The 20,191-nt window shown below is 52.9% G+C and overlaps 1 protein-coding gene across 4 annotated transcripts; it reads right to left on the bottom strand.

Annotated features, from left to right (window-relative positions):
* Positions 1–41: 41 nt before the first annotated feature.
* On the bottom strand, positions 42–16,331 carry CARD10 (caspase recruitment domain family member 10). 4 transcript variants are annotated; one of them, XM_085048826.1, is made up of 21 exons: positions 16,109–16,331; positions 13,748–13,966; positions 13,278–13,415; positions 12,629–12,954; positions 10,613–10,795; positions 10,119–10,274; positions 9,872–9,997; positions 9,529–9,723; positions 9,301–9,438; positions 8,414–8,529; positions 8,128–8,168; positions 7,366–7,486; positions 6,716–6,896; positions 5,778–5,901; positions 5,191–5,431; positions 4,847–4,916; positions 4,398–4,497; positions 3,920–4,078; positions 1,826–1,947; positions 1,096–1,211; positions 42–881 (listed from the first exon to the last, which is right to left on the bottom strand). In XM_085048826.1, the coding sequence occupies exons 3-21, from the start codon at positions 13,405–13,407 to the stop codon at positions 674–676; spliced, it is 2,853 nt and encodes a 950-aa protein (XP_084904952.1). In that variant the 5' UTR covers positions 13,408–13,415; positions 13,748–13,966; positions 16,109–16,331; the 3' UTR covers positions 42–673. The 4 variants fall into 4 exon arrangements, with proteins under 4 accessions (XP_084904952.1, XP_084904950.1, XP_084904951.1 ...); XM_085048824.1 differs by lacking the exon at positions 16,109–16,331 and adding an exon at positions 15,877–15,997; XM_085048825.1 differs by lacking the exon at positions 16,109–16,331 and adding an exon at positions 15,845–15,853.
* Positions 16,332–20,191: the final 3,860 nt, after the last annotated feature.

Below are 20,191 nucleotides of genomic sequence, written 5' to 3'. Positions count from 1 at the left end.
GCATCACCCATACCTTCCCAGTAACACACAAGCCCATAGCCTGCCACCCATTCCCATTATGAATGGTATTTAATTCTTTACAGGCGGTTTGCCAATAAAAGGCTCCATTAATAATTTACAAGCAATAAAGAGTACAGCTCCTATAAAACAAGGGTTTGTTGCAACCTTAGTGTCACTCCAGCCACAGTGGGTCACAGGAATATGAGCCATGCTCCCTGTGCCTTGGGGCTGGAGGCGAGGTAGATGGGAAGAGGAGACCTAGAGCACACAGTGCCACCAGGCAGGGGAGATGGGGGTGACAGAAGAGCTTCAAATGTGTGTGAGAAATGCTCCTACGCAGCCTGATCCCACACAGCTCCCCGACGTTCCTTATCTGTCAATCTGACCACGTACAAGGGCAGCCCAAGGTGACAGGGAACAGCCCACGAGGTTGGTTTCCACCATGATGGTGGAAGACAGCTTTCCAATGAAAGCTCAGACAGGGGAGGCACTATGTGTGACTTCCTGGCTCTTGGTGGCCCTCAAGGGAAAATGAGAAAGGCTACCCTGAGGAGCTGCCAGCATCCCCTCAGGAAGGAGGAACACACTACCTGGAGGGGCTTGGGAAGGCAGGGACCTCTGAGAGCAGCTCTTGGTGACAGTAGGTGGCAGCAGCCACTCTGCTACCCCCAGCTCAGTCATCGCCCTCCTCAATCCACAGCGGGCGGGTTTGCTCCTGGAAGATGCATCCACGAACCACCTTGGGCAGCTCCTCAGCATGGCTCCAGGCTTGGGACTCCACGCAGGCCCAGGAGCAGGGCAGGGTTTGGAGAGCCTGCTCCACACCACGGCACACCTTCAGCACCTCCGAGTCCCGCCGGCCCGCCTTCCCCAGCAAGCTCCTGGGGAAAACACAGGGGCAAATGTTACTCTTGGTATAAAGAGGTGGGGTGGCAAAACCACTCAGGAACGCCCTGACATGTACAGAAAGCCAATTACTGCCCTCACAGCAGCCAGCCCCAAGACACACATCCAGTGCTCTCACACTGATCTCCTGATCCTTGTTCTCTCTCCTCCTGTCACACCCTTCATCCATGCCACACCACCTTTCCTCACCTGAGTCCTCTAACATTCTTCTCAGTGACCTCGACATGGATAACGATGGGGTATATTTCACTTTTAATTAGATCCCTCACACCCTCAACTCCCAGCTCTAGCAGGCAGTGTTTATTCTGGAAAGGAAATTGAATAGATTTACTGATTTAAATGGAGAAAAAATAACCCTGGCCCCTGACAGTTACATTAAATCAAACCCCATACTGTGCAATATCATTGCTTTTCCAATACTAATTCCATTAAAAGTGAGATTTATGGACAGTGCCAATAGAGAAGGGGAGAATTAAAGAGCAGGGTCACCCACTCCATCACTGCCAATCCAACCCAAGAGCCCACTGGACCCCTCTCTCAGCCAAAGCCCATCTTCACATCCCCTTTGTCATTGCTGTCACCCACAGCCTCACATTGCTGCCCTGAGCAGAGCTGTTGCCCTCTTGGTGAACATGAGGAATGTGAGATCAGGGAGGTGACTTCTGAGTATGGCATGTCCCACTGCCTCCCCCACAAATCCCCATTTGCCACTTATTTTATCTGAGCTCAGAGACTCAGAGAAATGTCCGTATCTGCTGCTCCACAACTCCACAGCACCTTGACCTAAACCACTCTCCAAATTACACATCTCCCAAGCAAGCTGCTCCTTCTCTATCACCACACCGCTCTCCCTCTTCCCCCAGTCTGAATGAGGTGCCCCATCCTAGCTCTTTTTTCCCCACACCAAACGCCTCAGCACCTTCTCCATCACCTCCCGGATCATGCGGATTCGCCCGCTCTCCCTCTGGTCCTGGGGGGCAGTTCTAGACACAGGGTGTTCCTGAGTGTGGGTTGTGCTGGGATCCCCTCCTGCCAGCTTCTCTGCAAGCCAAGAGGAGATAGGAAAAGGGAGATGTCAGCCCCTTCTCCCTCTTGCATGGACTTTCCACCTCAGATCCCACAGGTTTGCTGCTGCGCCGGTGCTTATCGAGTTCAGTGTTTATGGATTCTGGAGAGCAAGTCTAATTATACAACATCACACGTTGGCACCGATCTCCTGCAGCTTTCTGGTAGGGAACAAGCAAGATATCACAGCTGAAGACACCTTGCATGGCAAGAGCAGCACCTTGTGTTGTGCCACAGCAGCCTAAGCTGGCTCACAGACATTATCCACCCACTTCCCCACTGTCCCAACCCCTCCCTAACACAGTATGGCAGAAAAATAACTACTTTATCTTGCCAGGTAGGTTTTCTGCAGGGTTTGAGAGTTACACTGCTTGCAGACAGCTCCTGTAAGTGAGCACCACGGCTGGGGAAGCAAGAGGAGTAGGTGTATCCTGGGGGAGTGGGAGGAAAATGGGGTTGAGTTAAACCTCCTTTTGCTGGTGGCAGCCTAAGCCACCTCCCCTGCTCAGAGGCAAGACAAAACCCAGCAGCCAGTGCCAGGAGAGCAGCAGAGAGGTGATGCTGACACAGAGAACTGGGGGCAGAGCTGGCTGTACAGCACTGCAGCATGGTCAGAGCAAGAACTGCCAGGTGTCCCTGGTAACTCCCAAGAGAGGCTGACACAACACACACACCCAGACCTGGCTTGGGAGCCACGGGCCCTGCAGCCCAGTGTGGCTGAGGGAGGCACCAGGCTTTACCTGCCCACCATGCTGCTCTAGGCATCTCCCCACACTGCCACAGAAACATGAGGAAGGATCATAAAAAGGCTTTTAGGAGCTGCTCATCCCTAAGATAGAAATAAAGTAATATTTTTAGCAGAAGGCATGTTTGGAGCTGGAGTCCAGATCATGTTCCAGTTATCCCAGGGCCCAGTCTGGCTGGGCATCCTCTGCTACCTCTGCCTGGTGGCACAGGTACTTCCCAGGTAGACCTGGATCCTGCAAAGCCACGTTTCCTTTGCAGACAGCAGGCTCCCGTAGAAGATCAAAAGAAAATACAGGCAGCAAACAAAAGAGAAATGGCTTGAGGCTCGTGGATTATTTTCCTTCCCTCACAGCAGGCAAAACTGGCAGGGGACAATGGATTTTTTGCCCTCAGTGTAAATTCCCAGTCACAAAAAAAGCTTGGAAGCAGGTCCCCGTGCAATGTGAGGGGGACCCTGCAGAGGGCTCAGCAGGACAGGATATATGGCCAAGGCACTCAGCTGAGAAGCCCAGCGGCCAAAATTTTCAGAGCCATCCCTCAACAAACCAGAGATTTTTCACTACCTCCATCATTACCCCGCAAACAAATAAGCCAACTCATTTTTCAGTCCTGCAGTTGGCAAAGGAAGAACTCTAAATACTGGGAAAAGAGAGCACTGGAAAAATAAGGAGGAAAGAGCGAGTTTTCCTGGGAGAAATGCCCTTTTCCCAGCAGCCTCTTCTGCCATGTGTCAGCCTCATGCTCCTGGCAGAAGGAAGGGAATAACAGCACTAAGGTTGGATCTTCCCATTCCTGGGCAGGAAGAGCTGGCATGAAGTCAACCTGCAGATCCCACATCAACCAAGGGTTTCATCTCTGGGAAGAGCCACCCAGAGCAGCAAGGCAATGCTACACCACCACCCACTCAAGGGAAGAGAGAAGATCCCCATGCCTCAGGTGACCAGAAGGGAGGCCTGGCTTCCCTATGGGCCAAAGGGATAGGACACACTTAAAAATAGCAGGGAATATCTTGCAGACACTCAGCCCAAAAAAGTGCCCTGTTAACAGGTGTTACATGGGAAGACTGAGAGATTCCCACACTTACCTGCTGAAGACAGACCTCATGTGCTTTCCAGGATTCCCATGAGACCGTAACTCAAACTTCCAAGAAAAGAACAACTCTTCACTGGATTGGACTGAGTAACCACTCATTGCTGCCTACCTGCTGGGCACACATGGAAGTCCAGGCGGGAAGTGGGCAAGTCCAGCAGGTTCCTGATGAGCCGTGGCACAATGCAGCTTGGGGATAGCACCACAGGACGGGGTGTCTTGACCACCACAGGGCGCACCAGGCTGTAAGGCTTCAGGTTCATGTCTGGGCCTGGAAGACAGCAATGATGAAGGGAAAGCCAAAGGTGAGAACACAGGAGACCAGACTGGCCTACAGACCATCCCATTCTTCTGTACCACCCCCTCATCCTGAATCATGGAGGCACCTACCAACCATCTCATGTCCCAGGAGAGACCCTACCCTGGTTACAACACTCACTCATGGATAGATACCCTGGATGTAGACCCCCTGCCCATTTTCTGGGACTCCCTTGAGTTACACAGCAGTTTATTCTTCACAAAAACTTGGATGACACAGGGACAATTGGATCTCCAAGGGTGACAGGGCAGGCACAGGGCTAACAGCTCACCTGAGCAGGGGTCCAGCCACAGCTGCTGAGGGGGCTGCTCTGGGCTCCTCTGTGGTTTCGATTTCACCAAGCGCAGTTGGCCCAAGGCTCGTTTCTTTAGCTGAGGAGAAAGTGAGGGAAATTAGGCTGAGAGCACCGACCTTTTCACACACAGTTCTGCAGAACTGGCTGCAGAACACCCTCTGGCAAAAAGGATAGAGCACCCTTACAAAAAGCAAAGCATTGAGTCTGCCACCTGTTAGGTTCAGTCTGGGAAGTGGGGAAGTAGTAGAAAATCAGCCACAGGGCAGTAACACTGCCTGGGCTAAAAGCTGTGCTTGCTAAACCATCTGCCACCTCTATAGAAGTTGGTTTGCCAACAGAGTGGGGCGGGTTGCATCTTAGGTGGGTGCTGAGATGGCCATGGGCACACACAGACACTGCTCTCACCACCTGCTTCTTTGGCTTACGTTATTTCTGTGGCCTCTCTGCTGCCCAGGCATCTGCTGCTTCTCCTGGACCTTCAAAAGCTGATGAGCCCTGAAAAGACAGAGAGCTTGCACTCAAGCAACTCCACAGGGCCCAGGGACCATAGCCTGCTGTGATCCTCTTCACTAGTCCCACAGACCTACTGAAGCATAGGCATATCAAAGCTCTCACTCAACCTCCCAGTCCCTCAAGGGCTCCCAAACACTACCACACTTCCCATACAAGACTTAGGTATCCCACACCATGGAGAGGCCAGTCTGCCATGGGACGGTCAGCCCAGACAAACAGGGCAGGTCCCCCCTGCCTCCCTCCTCATGCTGCTTACCTGCTGTAGTTGGGCACTGTGCCCTTGTCCAGGTCCCGCATGGTCAAGGGGTCGACACGAGAGCAGTACCACTCCAGGCGGCCCTTGTGCATGGTGTCTGTGACGTGCAGGATCTCCCGGCACTTCACACACAGCGCGTAAGGGTCTGAGGGCTCCAGCAGGGACAGGTTGGTTCGGACGTAGAAAGAGTCTCCAGACATTTTTTTCCCTTCTTCCAGGGCTGCCCGCAGAGGCTGGTATCCTGGAACATAAAACACAGGTCATTGCTGGTGGGGACACAGTGGACAGCAGTCATTGATAAGAAAGCCAAGTCCCCAGCACAGTTGTGATGCTATGGATTGGGGTGGGGGTGCAGAGGAGGTAAACAGACAGAAGGTCTGTACCTCCATCCTGTAACTCAGAGGATGTCACACCAGACAAGGAAAGCTACTGGAGCTACGGCCAACCCCTGTGTCACACATGGTGGCCTAGGACCAAACAGGAGAGGAGAGAGAATAACTGAGATTTATCTCCAGGTCTGGGTGGAGGGTCTAGAAAGGGAGGTAGAGAGCTCAGGCTCAAAGGACACCCAGCTGCCAGCACCTTACCTTCTAGGTCGAGCTGAAAGATGAGACTAGAGGGCTCATCCCAGTGCAGCAGGCTCAGGTAGGCAACCTCCCGTGTGCAGTTCTCCAGGGAAAGCACCTCTTCCTTCAGCGATGGCACCCTCAGCTAGCAAGGACCCGATGCCATTAGACCTAAGGGCTGGAAAAGCATGCACCCCCCAAGCTCCCTCACCCATCAGGGTTACACAAAAGATGTTACAGAGTGAGGCAGATCTGAGAAAAACCTCAATCTGAGGACAAAGCATCTTCAGTCTGGCTCCCTCCTCGGCCTCTGAAATACCTGCTGCCAGCCATCACCCAGTCTGGATGGTGGGCTGTCGTGAAAGGAAGTGTGTGTGTGCATGAATGTGTGTGGGAGCAGGAGCACTGGTTTGTTTTCAGTTACAGGTAGGATATTAATTCAAGTAGTGCAGCTGTATTTCAAGTGGTGTCACTCTTGGCAAAACAAATGCCCTTCCCTCCCTCCAGGAGCTTTCTTCAGAGCAATTATTCTCTACAGCTCAGGAGGGTCACAAAGGCCTGAGAAAACTTGCTCCAGAATTGATTGCTTTGCAATGGGCATGTGCAGGATGCAAACTGCTCTGAAAAACCACAAGGTGACAGTCATCTCGAGGGACACAAAGCCCTACTGGCATCTTAATTGTGTGGCTGCTTTTTGTTTCTCCCTTCCCTCAGCTCAAGGAAGTTTTTCAGAAGGTCTTGGCATTTTTATAAGCACAGTTACGCTTGAGTGCCATGAGACCTGAGTGGGTGTTTGTGCTGTGTAAAGCCTGAGACAGAGAGCAGTCCTGGAAAATAAGAGAAATGGAGGTGGACTTCAAGCTGGGTAGAGGTCAGCTTGCACTGGGGATGACTCCACACTCTTTGCATCCTCTCAGGTGCTTTGCAAACCCACAAAGTGAGCCCTTTCCCAGACGCACCTCAATGAGCCGGCATCCTTCCCTGAGTCCTGCTTTTTCAACCCGTGAGCCTGGCTTGACCCACTGGACATAAATTCCTGTCCTGTTCCCTCCAAGGATGGAGATGTCTGCTCCGAGCCTCTTCTCCTGGGGTGAGGGGTTGCTGGGATGACCCACACTAGTGAGCTGCACCACCAGTGACCTGGCAAGGAGAAATGCCAAGTATGGCAACTGAGGTTCACTGCCTGTTCTAAAAACCAATCCCCCATGCCTTGTGTCCAGCTACAGGGTGTTTACTGCAGCACAGAGCCCATGAATCATAACATGCCCATCACCAGGGCACACAGAAAGAGCCCACAAAATCCCACAGCCTCTTCTATCCCACCAGTCCGATCACCAAAGCTAAGCTGGGCTCCCACAGTCCTTCCCTACCTAGATGCACGTCCAGCGCAGAGCAACATCCCCACCCCTGCCATAACAAATAGGACAGCACAAAAAATTGAAGTCTGGCTAGGAAGCAAGAACTATAGGATCTTCATTTCTCTCCTTTTCCACTAAAGAGCCTGCAAGAGGAGGGGCAGAAAGGAAGGGTCTCCCAAGCATGGTCCCTGGCACTACAAAATGTCTCCTCAAGCACCGCCTCGGCATGCCCAGCTCAGAGCAGCAGTCACCTCCTGGTGAATTCCTTGCGGCTGGAAAGTGTGGACAAGCAGATCTCTGACTTCACCCTGCTGTAGGTGCTGCTGGAGGAAGAGGAGAAGGTCCCCAGCAAGGTGCCAGCAAAACCACTGCCTAGGAAAGAGCAAAAGAGAGAGCACTTCACTTCCACTGACACTGCAGGGAGCTCATGGTTTTGGGGTGGCAAGGTTCTGCCTTGCTCTCCTGACCACTTTCTAGCATCTGACTGGGAAACTGAGGGAGGCTGCAAGGAGGCTTTGAATGGTGACCCTCAAGAAAAGGGTTTCCTGAGAACAGGCAAATCTTCGTTCCTTTTATCAGCATTTTGGTCAGAAGGCAGCAGCAGCCAGGGCCACCTGGATGTGCCCAGACATCAGCCACCAGCACCAGGAGCTTCACTCCAGAGGGTTTACAGCCCATCACACAGGTAGTAGCAGACAAAGGGAGCATCCAATAACACCCCAGGGCAAAGGTATTTCCCTCTTCTACTACCTACTCCCCTTCAACAGCTCTCCATGGGTCAAACAGAGCTGATGTAAATAGCTACCTGCTCTGCAGAGAAAAAGCCAGCTTTTCCAGCTGCTGTGCCTGACAAGGCACAGGGGGATATGAGGGTCCACAGTACTGTGCTACAGGTGCAAAGCCCTCGCAGTGAGCTGCACAAGCCAAAGGTGTGAGGGAGGGTCAGTTGTCCAGTCCCTCTCCCCACAGCCACCACTTCTCTTTAGCTAAGCCCATTGAGGAAAGCCTTGTACCTGTTGCATCTTCAATGCTGCTAAAGGAGCCACAGGACAAGCTACAAAGGAGACACAAAATGGATCTGTAAGGCAACAGTTTTTCCAAAGCCTGTTTGCATCCCATTCTCAATCTCACTTCCACACACTTCCCCACCACCCCCCCAAGCTCCTCTGGAGCCCACACACAGCGCCCAGCCAGCCTTCCCAATCAGTTCCCACTCCAGGTTCCCTCCTAACCCTGCCAGGCAGCCTTCCCTGGACTGCACAAACCCCACAGAGGAGACAAGCAGCCCCCAGCAATCACCTCTTGTAGGGCATGCACCTCTCCTCCCGCTGCCGACGGAGGATGGAGCCGATGCAGGGAGGGAAAGGGAAGGTGGAAAGGCGGTTGATATCCTTCTCACTGTCAGGAGTCACGTCCTTGGGCAGAGTGAAAGAGACATGCTTGCTAACATCAACACCCAGCACCACTTCTCCCCTTCCTTCAGGCCAGGGGAGTAAACAGCTCCTGGGGTACCACATCCCTCTTTAGGATAATCCACATCCCTCCAAACTCCTAGGGGCACCTTGTTTTCCCAAGCAGATGGCTAACATGGAGATCCATGGCACTGCATCCCCATCTTTTTGCAATGTACAAGCTGTGGGAGCAGTAGCAGTTGAAGAGAATATCCAGCCTTGTCCTTATATTTCTTTTTTAGCCACCACACGCCCAGAGGTGTGAGCAACCTGTGGGACTGCCCATTTTGGGGTGCTCTGGGATGACAGTTCAAGGAGTCAAAGGAAAGAACCTGACTCTGTTAAAAAGGACACGGTGCTGCTAAAGGATTCAAAAAAGCCTGGATTTTTCCTCCAACATACGTAGTTTAAACATGTGTATATTAAACAGCATTTTGGAATGGATAGCATCTTACACGAGGCTATTGCTTTCTAAGGTGTCACATGGGATGAAGAGTTCAGCTGGCCTCTTTCCCACACTTTGAGGCAGCATTGGCCAGCTTGTTAGAGACTGTGAGAGCAAAGCTTTGCATCCAAGATCTGCTCACACCTTACACATCACCCCATGCCCAGCCTTCCATCAAGTCACAGCCCCACGATGAAGCGACTCCAATGCCTTTGTGCCCTTCCTGTGCAGTATCAGGTTCCTGAGCAGTTCCTCAGCTGAGAGCCAGCCTCACATGCTCAAACACTCACCATGCTCTGAATGGCTGAATCCCCTGGGAATGGGGTAACAGAAGTCCCCAGAGTTTCCATGAGTCCAGTTGTAGGGTTGTCTATGAGGCTCCAGGTGCTGCTGAGGTTGGAGCAGAGGGAGTAGGAGGAGCTGCACATCTGGGAGAGAAGCGACTCCATCATCCCATTTGCATCCCCCAGAAATCAGTCCTGACCCCTTTCTTCCCGCTTCTTTCTAGCCACCCTTACCTTGCTGAGGCTGCGGCCACCTTGGCACCGCTGCAGCTGTGCCTCCAGCGTGCTGTTCAGCCCTTCTGCCTGGCTCAGCTTGCTCAGGAGCTCATCCCGCTCCTCCTCCAGGGCCCTCACACGTTTGCGGTACTGGTCCTTCTCAATCAGGCTCTGGGAGTATTGCAGCTGCACCCCATCACGGCTCTGGATGGCCTGCAAGGAGCCAGACTGAGAGCGAGAAAAGGCACAGGACTGCGCTGCTAATCCACACCTCCCACCCTGGCATGGCTGGACAAGATCCACGGGGGAAGGATAGGGTATGCAGAGCTCTGTTCTTGCTGGGAGGTGGAAAGCAGTTTACCTGGTCCCGCTCTTTTTCGATCTCCTCCAGCTGCAGCAGCACTGTGTTCATACGATGCTTGTAGAGATCGCAGTCCTTCTGCAGCGTCCGGTATTTCAGCTGCAGATCTTCCACCTCCTGGAGGTACTGGTAACAGCAAGCAGCAAGCATTAGCTTTCCTGAAAGCAACTGCTTTACAGCTCCCTCCCTACCTTCTCTTCCAGGCCCTGCTTGGTGTGCAGAGACAGGGCAGTGATGAATGCTCTACCTTATCCCTCAGCTCTTCGGCCCACTGCAGCTCATTCTGCAGCGAGTTGAGTTTCTGACAGAGATCCTGCCGGTCGTCTTGGGCTTCCTTCCAGTCATGCTCCAGGATGTCCAGGAGGATCTGCTCAGAGCCTGGCACTGGGCCCTCACCAGGTGTCTAGGGGGTGAGAAGGTATTGTCACTGCACCACAAGCACCAAGGGAATGACAGACCAGGGCAGTGATTGGCACAACTGCCACCACCATCTTGCATCAATCTGCCATGCATTCCAAGACACAAAATCACCCTTGTGAACACAACCAAGAGTTACAGAAACAAGCACCCGTCACTACCCAGACCCAAACACAATGGTGGCCACCACAGCCAAGCAATATGCTCAGAGGATGGGACAGCCCAGCCCAAACCAATGATTTCCCCATCTTTCCAGTGGCTATGCAAACAGCACTGGAGGTGGCCCAGGAAACGAGGTGACATGGAGCTTGCCCTGCCTGGTACCTGCAACATGCCCTGCAGCTCCTGCAGCGATGCTGTGAGCCGCTGGTTCTCAGCCCACAGCTCAGACACGGCATCAGGGTTGCTCCTCTCCTCCGCCTCCCGCTGAGGCTCCTCCGCCTCTCGCTTCCGCAGCAGGCTGCACTCCTCCTCCAGGCTGGAGACTTTGCATTTCAGCTGGTCCACCTGCAGCCCAGGGAAGGAAAGGTCTGGCACACACAGCCCTGCACCTCTGCCTTATTGGGAGTGAGAAGCAGAGAAGGTGCTGGGCAGAAAACAGGTCTGGAGTTGAGTAAGGCACAGGAGACAACCACAAGCAACCATGTGAAGGAACATCCTACTGCTGGGCCAAGGTTGGCAGCACAGCTGCACACAAAAGCTATTCCCTCAGGGAAAAGAGGAAGATGCACTTGCATAAGCACATTCAGGATCATCTCTTGGTGCAACAACTTTCTTGCTACCCTGGGGCATCCACAGTGCATCTGGCCTTGACCGTGGGTGGACCTGGGACCTCTGGTGTGCTGCCAGGGCCAGCAGCTGTGAGTATCTCAAAGACTTCTAGAGCAACTGAGAGACAAATTCACAGCAGAAAAATCCACTGGAGGCTACTCAGTGTGGGGAGGCCACCTCTGGCCCAGGAGGTGTTTGAGGTTCAAGCTGCTGGATGCTGCAGCATACCACAGGGCCATCATCATTCCCTGGCCTGGTCTCACACTCCTCCACCAATGTATCATGGGAGACAGCACAGGTCAGGGACTTTTAAGAATATAACAACTGATTACATTGATCAGAGAACCAGTTTCACAGCTAAGTAAGGCTTTGAGAGGAAACGGGGCAGTGAAAGCCTATCAAAGCCACCAAGAAGCACTGCCAAAATTGCAAAGGATGGATTCAGGAACTGAATTACTTCTGTAGATCTCCCCAAAAGACCTAGAATGACTTTCGGGCACCAGACACTTCCGGATCCCAGAGTCAGGAGGAGAAGGCAAGCTGAGACCCTGCTTCCAGGGGAATTTCTTCAGCCCACAGTAACCTACAAATGATTCATCTCCCTACTCCACAGAGGCCCAGGGGAGCTGGCATTGGCAGGAATACCGGAAAACAGGTAGGGGAGGATCCCAGCACTGGCAGAACAGAATGAGGTATGAAAGGTAATCACAAGGCTGTGTGAGAGGTCCAGGCCCAGACTGGTAGGGGGAATGCCAGGAGGCAGCAGAGCACTTAAAAAAAGGTTATTAATATGTTCAAGGTAGGGCTGTCCTTGCCCAGGCAGGAAATGGGCACATGTTTGCTAGAGGTGAGAGCTTGGCAGCTGGAGTGCTGGAGTGCAGTGTTACGAATTCCTTCAGCTGTGCAGGGCGTGAGTCTTACAAACGTCATGAGGGACATGAGGAGGCGGTGGGGAGTGGCAGGAGGGATAGAGTCTGGGCCAAAAGGCTCCTAAGATCAGCAAGGTGGGCTGGGCAGCTCCAGGCAGCATACACGCACCCAGACTGGGTGACTGCACAGCCACTGGCCTCACTAGACAGAGGAAAACGCAAACTCTTTCAGAGGAAAAAGTAAAAAAACAAACCTGCAACTTGACAGAGTGAGCTGCCTGCCACCCACCTGTGCTGCCCAGAGAGCAGAGCAGGCAGCCCAGAGCAGCAAGCACAGGCAGGAGCACACTGGGCATCTTGTGGTGCCAATGGCCAGGCTGAGAGCCAAGAAATGCCAGGGAAGGAATCAGCCCTGCTTCTGGCTCTTCAAGGTGATGTACCTCCACCTGTGGCAGGAGCTGGTGATGTATCTCCAGCTGCTCCCAGGCAGTGGCAAGCCTCCTGCATTGTGCCCATGTCTCAGCCTCTCTGCAGGGACATTTCCATCAAGAGCAGGGCAGGAGCCCCAACACACACCCCAGCTGCCATCAGCTCCTTCACGCTTACAAGCCACCATGTGTGGACATCCATGTGTGTCCTTTTCAGCTGTCAGACCCCCACCACCTCCCACTGCCCACCCTTGTGCTCCCCATGGTCCTACCAGCAGCTGCAGGTCCCTGCTCCGCAGCACAGCCATGTTCTTCTCCTCACAGAGCTGTGCATAGCGCATGGCCATCATGTAGTTCTCATCCTTCAGCCTCAGCAGCTCCACACTGTTGCAGTCCCACTCCTCTCTCAGCCGTTGGCAACGCTCCTGCACCTTCAGGAGCTCCTTCAGCTGCTGCTCCAGCCGGGCCTGCTCTTGCTCCAACGCCTGGTTCTTCACCTGGAGCTGGTGTTCCTTCAGCAGGTGCTCTTTCCGTTGAGCCCTCACCTTCTTCACCTCCATCATCAGGAACTGAGTTAGTCCCTCAGGGCCTTCTTCATCTGGGGAGAGACAAATGAGAGCCTGTTCCTAGCTGATGAAACAGAGGTGACCCCAAGAAACAGATTTGCCCCATGCTCTGTTTTCCACCAAGAGGTGACAAGTTCTCCTGAGGGTTTGCAGCTCTTGCTGTCCCAGGCTTACGGCACCACAGACTGCCACACCTGTATATGTGGCACTCTCCCAGCCAGTTCTAGAGTACAGAGCTGTGAGGATTCCTCCCACACTGGCAGCATGACCCCAGTTTTTAGGCAGGCACGTGAACTTGCAAAAATTTCTGGCCCTTCCCATGCAAGCAGCAGCTGAAGGGAGAACAGAGCCCTACCCAGGATCATAGAGCAGCGCTGGGCTGGTTCCCTCCCCGTGAGCCGTGTGAAGTGCTCTGGGTAGTAAAACTCCAAGGATTCCAGGAAGGCTTCGTAGCCTCGCTTTCCACGGCGCCGAAGGATGTCCATCAGGTAACCTGGAACAACGGATAAAGAGCTAGGATGGATTCCCCACAAAACAGAGAGAAAACTGTGTAGCCCAGCTTCATGATATGAAGGTAACATCTCCATCAGTTCTACTTTCATCCACAAAAATGAGAATGGCTGGAGAGGTGTGAGAGCACTGCCCTCCTCTGTGTGCCTGCAGGGGGAGGCCCAGGGGAGGATCAGAGGGAGGCTCTGCGTGCAGAACACCTCAGAAAACAATGAAGCTGAGGGAGCAGTGCCATGTGTAGCATCCACTTTATGTCAAAACCAGGTTATCCCCACAAACCAGCCCATCCAAGTGCAAGTTTGTGTCTTCTCCCACCTGTCTGGTTGCTCTTGCAAGGGAATCTGCATGAGTTCAGCACCTCCTCCTCATCCTGCTCGTCTATGACGCGGCACTGGCGCAGGTAGGGGGTGAGCTTGGCTGGGTTCAGCGAGCGGGTCAGCTGGTGTCGGGCGCTCTCAATCTTCTCCCAGATGCTGTCTTCTTCCTCTTCCTGCTCTGAGAGGCTGCTGGCTTGGAGAGGCACATTCTCCACGGCTGGAAGGATAAAAGGAAAGGATAAAACGGTGAGGAGTGATGGAGGAGCACAGGTAAAAGGCATGAGTAGGCATGGGGGAACATGAGTCGAGGTATGATCCTGCAAATGATCCATTAGTCTAGCAAATGGGACTCAGATACATTAGAAAACATTTTACATACAAATGGGCTCAGCAGAATCTTGAGTGTCCACCTAGAGCCTTAGATATGCAGAAGGTAAGTGGTGCATAAGGGAATTAGAAGTACATACAGTAGGAAGTCTAGGAAAATATCATCTTCATCTCTCAAACATTCTTAAATCCCCCCAGCCATCACACACCTTCCCTTTTGCCCCATTCCTGAGAACAGGAAACTCTCAGGACCAAGAGTTTTCACAGCCTGGCACATGCTTTCACATACTTGAGGCTGGAGAGGATCCAGCAAATGAATCCCTGGCACTGTGCTCCAAGCATTGGTGACCAAACAAGTTCTCAAGGGCACCATCTCACAGAGAAGCTTGGCTACAGGCACTGGAATCAGCAGGGAATCACATGAGCTTATCTTTCATGTATCTTCCACACTGTTGAAAATATGCAGCAACAAGGCAAGCACTCTGCCAACCAAATAAAGCAAGAGAGAACCCCTCAAGTGAATGGGCCAAAACCTCTTAGAGCCGTGGTGAGCCTGAATCTGCTCCAGTAAGCCCTACAAGCTGTCATGGAGCAGGTATGCACAATGTGCTTTCTCCCTAGCTGTGGATCAACTCAGTGTTATCTGTTTTCACGTGAGAAATGAAGTCTGTTTCACAGGCCAGCACAAATCCTTTCAGCTGTCAAGGCAAAGCACAGCAAAGATCTCCTGAGACTTAGAAGCCTTCTCTCCTCCAAAGTGTGCACCGTTACCTGCTCTCTGGTGCTGTTATAAAGTCCAGCTTTGGTACCCCAAGGCACACAAACATCCCCAGGGGCAGGGCAGAGGTTCACGTTCCATGGGGGAAGGAAATGTTCTAGTCTTTTCCCTTTTCTTTGGAAATTTGGGGGTGGGGCTCTGCTGGGATTTTTTCCTTTCTTGTGGTACAAATTATGTCATGCTATTTCAGACTGACAACCAGCACAAGGAGGATGGCTGAGAGAGCTGTGCAGAAGTTAATCGTCCAAATACAAACACAGGAGGCTTGGAGTCTGATGGATGAAAAATAGCAGGAACAGAGAATTGTTGACACCACAAAAGATTCCTAAGTGTCTCATTTCCTGCACCAAAGAGTTTAGGAGCCTAAATACAGATACAGATCGTTCTGGGTTGAATAAAAACAAACTGTGCTTCTTGCAGAAATTGAACTCTTATTTATAAGAGTCTCTCGCCACACAGTCACAAGTACGCTGGAGAAGTACGCAACAGCAGGTCACAGAAGTTGAGCTCTTTCAAACTCCACAGCACATTTATCCCTTTCAGTCAAACTGTTTCTCCAAGAAATTCAAGCTGGCTGTGCAAGCAGCGACCAGCTTCTCGGCAGAGAGGGAAAGGGGAGGGAGAGGAGGAGAGGGGAAGGGTGGGCAGAAGGTTCCGGAGCCGGTAGCCCCGCTCCATCCCGGAGAACCCCCCTTCCCGCCGGGGTTACCCCCCTTCCCGAGGCGGGCGGGAGAAGGGAGCGCTTCCCTTTCGCCGCTCTGAAGGCGCCCTTCGAGAAATGCCGAGCCGGAGGCCATTCCTGAGGAGGTGGCTGGGGAAGAGAGAGGCGAAGAAGCGCAGACATCCCCCACCACCGCAACTCCTGGGCCAGTGCGAAACTCACGCCCCGGGGCGATACCGACGGGCAGCCGCCGCCTCCGTGGCAGAGAGGACCCAGCGGGGCTCCGCCGCCCCCCAGACCCCATTCCCGACCGGGGGGTCTCCCCTTACCTGCCATCCCCACTCTGGGGCTCCTCCCTTACCTGCCATCTCCACTCCAGGCGGCTGTTCCCCGCTCCGCTCCGCGCCGCGCCGCGCCGCCCCGGCAGGTGTGTCTGAAGCGCTCTCCCCACCCTGCCGCGCTTTCCCGCCCTCTTTCCCTCCCTCCCTCTCCCTCCCTCCCTCCCTCGTCCAGCCGGCTGGAAGCAAGCCGGTAGCCCCTGGGGCTATGGAGAGCCTAGCTCTGCCCACCTGCGGGGGTCGCGGGGCACTCACCGGCGGGGCGGGGGCGGATCCCACTCGGCCACTCCCGGTTTCTGAGAGCCTCCAGCTGCTCCTCACCTGGGCCAGCCTGGGAAGGGTTTTTCTTTGCGTGTGTCCTGTCCTTCTAACCCGCTTCGTTCCCCAGCCCCGGGAGGGAGCTTCTCCCCGGAAGGATGTGGCTCGCCAGCCACTTCTCTTCCGAAACCACCACAGACCCGACTGTCGGGTCTCAGCTCCCGACAGACCGGCGGAGGAAGGGGGGTGCCCGGCTTGTCCGGGACCCTGCCCGGGCAGGATGGGGGTCTCCTCGGGCAAGACACAGCTCCCCCCTCGATCTGCCTGCAAAGAAGAGATTCACAAGGAGAGGCTTTTTTTTGGCTCCAGGGCTGCAGAAATTGCAGCCAGGCCACCCAAGGTGTAAGATTGGCTCTGGATGGAGGGGGGATCCAAGCGAGGGGAAAAAATTGAGTGCTGCAAAGATGCCTGGTCCAGGCCAAGAAGAGACCCCACAGGGTAGATTTTAGCCCCAGTCCTCAGTTGTGTCTGTGGGTGGAACTGGGTGTGGAGACACCCCGGGGCAGCGTGATGGAGATGTACTCCAGGGCATGCAGGGACTTGCAACCTGGGCCTGACCCAGCACTGAGTTCCCCAGGCCAGGAGTGAATGCCAGGAAGCCTTTCTCTGGCCCAAGTGGCCACAGCAATCCCAGGAGTGGACCTGTGTGTCCACTCAGCATCCCGAGGTGTTCACACAGAGTACCTTCCACAATTGCCATGCACTTGGTTGCCCAAATCTGTACATACCACTGGACAAAGGGGGCTCTGGGAGAGATGGAACACCATGGCTCAATCCCAACATCAAACCTGCCTCTTCAAGGCCAGGATGTTTTTAATTTTCTCTAGCAACACTATTTCACTCTTGTTTCATCCCTCTCAGCTGTGTCAGACCTCGATAGCCAGGCTACGCAGTGCGGGCTCTGTACAAGAAATTCCCACTGCAATATCAAGCTCATAAGAAGTGGGAGTTCCCTGATTCTCCCCAGAATGCAGTCAGCCCACAGGGTAGTCCAGAGTACTACTGTGCATCCCTCCAGGGCTCTGAACACAACATGAAGGAGCCCTACATTGCTCCTGCTCCTGCCAACACACTCCCACAAGGGAGGTGCCCTCAGCATCCCACCACTGCAGTTTCTAGACCCCACCTCTGCATGGAAATTTTTCTCTCCTCGTTCACATCAGTGAAGAAGCAGAGGTATGAACTAGGCCCCCTTCCCTGAAGGATTTGTGCTGCACCCAAACTGAACATTTGTTTCTCCTCCAGAGCCAGTGACAGATACATCCCCTCTGGTCCCCACAGAGCTCCTGCACCAGTAAGGTGATTTGGGGGAATGAAGGCTTTCACAAGACCCTTTCCCCAAGCTGGTAAGTTATTTTCAAGATCAAGCACAACCATCACCTAGGATTTGAGAGTGTATCCGTGTGATGCACAGAGCACACAGCCTTTTTGTTGCAAAATGCACACAGATATTGAGCAAACACCAGGCACATGCAGGCACGTGGGGCTTTCAGCAAACTGCCCTCGGATGGCATCCATCCCAACAAGCTCTGGTTGACACCCTGAGCACATGAATTTGTTGTTGACTCACCCTCCCTTGCCAGGGGTCCCAACAGCCCCCTCCCCACCCTTGTAAGCCCAGCACTGCATAGCTCCCACACAAAGGGCACATGCTGACCCAGGACCACCAGCAGCGCAGCTCAGCTCCTGCCTCCAGCCCTTACCTCCAGCCAGAGGCATCCAGATGAGTGATCAAAAGCAAGTACAAGCAAGGCTGCCTGCTGGGAACCCCTTCTGACTCAGGCCATGTCAATTTTTGCCTGCTAGTTATTCTCTCGAAAACAACCCAGGTCTCTCTCTCCCCCTCTCTAGTGAAAAGATTTCCTGAGCCGGATATTATGTGGTGATAGAAGATAAGATCTTCACAATCCTGATAAAAGTCCCAAAGCAAGAGTTGGCTTCTCTCATTCACACAGAGAGAGAGAAACTCAAGGCTGATGACAAAGAAATCCTCTTCCTCCACCCACCCTGACCCCACGGGCAGTGGCTGCGCTGCTTTGTGACTCAGAGCACTCAGACATCAGACAGAACAGGTCCCACATCAAGAACAGCAAAAGAAATATCTTCACCCTAGGTTGCCCACGGAAGAGTCTCAGACATCCATGTCCAGGGAAAAATAAATAATTCAATAATTGACTGGTACTGCAATGAGGGCAGGTCCTTTGACTAAGAGACTAATCTCCTTAATTTTTTTACAAGCTCTATTATCTGTTCTCCTTCATGGAGAGTCTCTGAGCTCAGCAGGTACTCCAGGAGCAAGAAGACCACCCCTGGCTCTGGCTTGGGTAACTGATCCCAACAGATCAGACAGACAGTTCCAGAGAGAAAGAATACATTCCAGGCCTGCTTTTGGCCAGGCTGTGGAGGCACAGGGATACAAAGCTCACATTTTGGAGGGAAGCTGTGGTTGTATAAGACAACCCCAGTTTGCTGGAGATACACAGTCTCACCAGACTGGCCATGCTCACAGGCAGGTATTACATTTCCAAAACAGCTTTACCAGTAGCAGTTCCTTTAGTGCTGGCACACTTGAGTTCACACTAGGAATGACACTGGGGTGTTTGGATGGGTTTTTTTGTTACTGGGTTGTTGGTTTGTCCTTTTGGGTTTTTTTTCAAATCCTAACCAAAATAGTCGCACTGGTAAAACTTTCCAAGCCACAGGGGCTCACACAGGAAATCTATAACAGGCTAGCAAATGCTGAGCCACGTGTCCTTTCCACCAGAGGAGGGACTTAGCCCACATGGCCCACAAAGTGTGACAGGCCGCTGGGTTTTCTGCAGACCCTTGTGGTGTGGAGTGACCGATGGCACTAAGTGGCCAGCGGGATCCCTCTGAGGGGAGTAAGGCCATGCTGTGGAGAGCTGGGCTGGCTATGCCTCAGCACTGCTTTGTTTGCTCCCGCCTGGAAACAGCTTTAGGAAGGTCTGAGGCGGGGCAGGAATTCAATAAATTCCTGATTGTGTGGCTAAAATGCAGTCGGTACAAAGCTCAGGCTGCGGTTACAGATGGTGAGCTGGGTGCTCTGTAAAGTCTTACCCTGCGTTTTGGGAAGCACAGTGAATTTACAAAGCTCCCCTGAAACTGCCTACCCACACAGCGTCCAGAGTGTGAGCCAGTCAGAACATCTTCCACAATATATTTCTTGCTTGGTCCTTCTTTCCCTCCCCCCAATCAAAAAATGCTATTTTTCTTGCAGCCTGGTGATTTGCAGAGACGTAAAGTTTCCACTGAAGTTTTAGAGGGGAGGTTTGCAAAGGTGTCCAGGGTGATCTCCCAAGCCAGGTTGTGGAAGCGAGTATGAAATAATCTCCCTAATAATAACAACTTCTGCCTTGTAATAGCTGTCCCAACACGATTTAGTGTCGTGAAGAAACTCTCTGCAGTTTCTGTTCCTGTGTGGAACAAAACAAATGCCAAACCCACAAAAGAACTTGTGAAACAGAATTATCAACTCCAACCTGCTCTAATCGGCTCACGCACTGCTTCACGCTGGATTAGTTAACACAGAGAAAAAAATACTTTTCCTAATGACACACATCAAACTCGGTGTTTATATTAACAGCCTTTGCAAGGACTTTGACTACCTGCTCTTTTCCCAGACACTTTTAATAGCAGATGTAAGACTGTGCAGTGGTTTATTCCCTTTGCAGTGGTGGCTGCAGAATGGAGGAGGAATGAGATCCCCCCCTCAAAAACCGAGTGGCCTTTATAGCAGGAAGGAAATGCATGTATCTGTGTGGAGATAGCAAAACAAGCAAATATTTCCTTCAGCATTCCTCCCCCTCACCACAGCACACACCCATCGCCTGGAGCTACAAGAGGCAAAAGCATGTGGGAGCTTTTTGGTAAGGCATTGGCAACACATCTCTGTCCTCATTTGGGCACCCGGGGTGTGCAGGGTGGCAAAGAAGACCTGAATTAGAGCAGAATGACGGGATTAGAGTCACTGGGATGAGCTTTCTCGCTGCAAAGCTGCCC

This window comes from Lichenostomus cassidix, chromosome 1Aa (genome assembly GCF_008360975.1).
Source record: "Lichenostomus cassidix isolate B80296 chromosome 1Aa, HeHo_3.0, whole genome shotgun sequence".
Taxonomy (NCBI): domain Eukaryota; kingdom Metazoa; phylum Chordata; class Aves; order Passeriformes; family Meliphagidae; genus Lichenostomus; species Lichenostomus cassidix.
The sequence above is the reverse complement of the archived record's forward strand: the minus strand, read 5'-3'. Positions and strand labels throughout refer to the sequence as shown.

Coding starts and splice junctions, on each gene's coding strand:
- CARD10 (XM_085048823.1), bottom strand. CDS start 14,030: ATGCCTTTTACCTGTGCTCCTCCATCACTCCTCACCGTTTTATCCTTT. Junction 12,955..13,277: donor GCGCTGCTCTATGATCCTGG/GTAGGGCTCTGT, acceptor GTCTCTCCCCAG/ATGAAGAAGGCCCTGAGGGA. Junction 5,902..6,715: donor AAGGATGCCGGCTCATTGAG/GTGCGTCTGGGA, acceptor GGTCCTTGCTAG/CTGAGGGTGCCATCGCTGAA.